General features: G+C 32.7%; 1 protein-coding gene across 1 annotated transcript in view; it reads left to right on the top strand.

Moving 5' to 3' along the window:
* Window positions 1-586: 586 nt before the first annotated feature.
* Window positions 587-1,975, top strand: part of LOC112906180 (bumetanide-sensitive sodium-(potassium)-chloride cotransporter-like) — a gene marked incomplete at its 3' end in the record, with an annotated part of 2,743 nt that continues 1,354 nt past the window's right edge. The window contains exons 1-3 of the mRNA XM_025979949.1: window positions 587-777; window positions 948-1,043; window positions 1,318-1,686. Coding sequence (XP_025835734.1) covers window positions 699-777; window positions 948-1,043; window positions 1,318-1,686 — 544 coding nt within the window. The remainder of the gene's footprint in view (window positions 778-947; window positions 1,044-1,317; window positions 1,687-1,975) is intronic.

Here is a 1,975-nt window from a genome sequence, read left to right as displayed (position 1 = left end):
GCAATGATTCAGTATAGTTGCTATACAACATTTTTGACCATAATAAGTGGTTCAACCAGTCACAAATGTTTTGAAACAATTTAACAAAATACTTATAGAAATTGGAGTATTTATTTAAATAAATCACTACGTATCGCTGCTATAATTAATAATTTTGACCACAATAATTACTGATTTTCACCAAATTTCGTGTGAAGATTCTGTCATAATTTATTATTTGTTTTCATCAAAAAAATTCTTCTAGCATAACTTAACTTAATAAATGATTCCAAACTACATACTACTGAGACGCTTGTTTTAATGATTCTATGATCAATGATCTTAATATAATGATTAATGGAAGCATCAGATAGACTTCTACAAATCAATTATTGTAACTTTGAAGTAAGTTAAAGTAAGAAGTTTGCTGAAAATATTGCTTTTCACAAATGCATCAACTTATTTGAGTTTAAGAAAGACATGAATTTGGTGTAAAGGAATTTATAATTATCTAAAATTGAAAATCGGAATTAGTAAATTTGATAAAAAGTTGAACTATCGATGTAATTATTCGGAAAATCAATCTCTTTGCTTTTTGTTCTAGAATACGATTATTATTCTTTTTATTACAGGAAAATAGTAGTACAAATGACGAAAAGATTCCAATTGAAGCAACAACACATACTGAAGGTATTAAATTAGGGTGGATTCAAGGGGTTATGATACCATGTCTTCTCAACATTTGGGGTGTAATGCTTTTCCTACGCCTGGCGTGGATTGTTGCTCAAGCTGGAATAGGTAAGCGGAAAATTGGGACTCCACTAACGTCTTTGTGTGATCTGTAGTCAAAATTGGTTGTTGCACTTTTAGAAAGAGAAATGTTTAAAGATAACACAATAAGATATTCGATTCATTCATTTACTTTATCCAAATAGTATTATATTTATATAGGTAATTGTTTATTACAGGTGAATCGTTACTTACAATTGCAATTTCAACGGCTGTTTGTATTATAACAACGTTATCCTTGTCAGCAATTTGTACAAATGGGGAAGTAAAAGGGGGTAAGAAATCCTTAGCTTGATACCAATGAACTGATAACATTTTACTTGACTCGAAAGAATATGTATTTTTCATTGAAAATATTCATCCTTTATGATATTTTCAATTAAAAGCAGACATACAGGGGCACTTTTAATTGAAAATATTTAATATATATTATTAAGGAAGATAGTACCTACAAAGGGTAAAAGCAAACACAATTTTTCTTAATTAATTTGAGGCAGAGGGTTGAATATTAATTAACATTAACATTTAACGTGTTTTTCTCCGTACCAGGTGGAATTTATTTCATAATATCGCGTTCCCTTGGTCCGGAATTCGGTGCTTCAGTGGGGATAGTGTTTGCGTTCGCAAATGCGGTATCGGCATCGATGAACACCATCGGGTTCTGTAACTCGCTGAACGATCTGCTGAAAGAGCACGATCTTAAGATTATCGATGGTGGAAACAACGACGTCCGTATCGTAGGGGTGATAGCGATTGCGGTCATGATTCTCATTTGTGCCATCGGTATGGAATGGGAGTCGAAAGCCCAAAACTTTCTCATCGCCATCATCCTTGGCGCTATGGCCGATTTTATGATTGGAGCGATAATGGGACCAAAAAGTGACGACGAAGCTGCGAAAGGATTCACGGGATTTACAGGTGAGTAAAAAATACAATGATTGGTATTGGATTAGGTCACTTGATCATGACGAAAAATAGATTTATAAATAAGGCATTGACCCAAGTTCAAATACTGACTTGCAAGAATGAGACCAAAACCAAAAGTTAATCCTTAAGAGTGATAGTGGTTGAGATGTGCAAAATGGTTTTTTAAATCTGATCTTTTACATATTGTAATAAGAGAAAGAAATGGAATCCATAGTTTCTTTAGCTTTGGGTTCGTCCAATAAGTGGTTTTCTAAGAATTTTGAATTATACGCATTTATTA

The sequence above is a fragment of the Agrilus planipennis genome, unplaced genomic scaffold (genome assembly GCF_000699045.2).
Source record: "Agrilus planipennis isolate EAB-ADULT unplaced genomic scaffold, Apla_2.0 scaffold2208, whole genome shotgun sequence".
Lineage (NCBI taxonomy): Eukaryota > Metazoa > Arthropoda > Insecta > Coleoptera > Buprestidae > Agrilus > Agrilus planipennis.
Note: the sequence above shows the minus strand (reverse complement) of the source record. Positions and strands in the feature narration are given on the sequence as shown.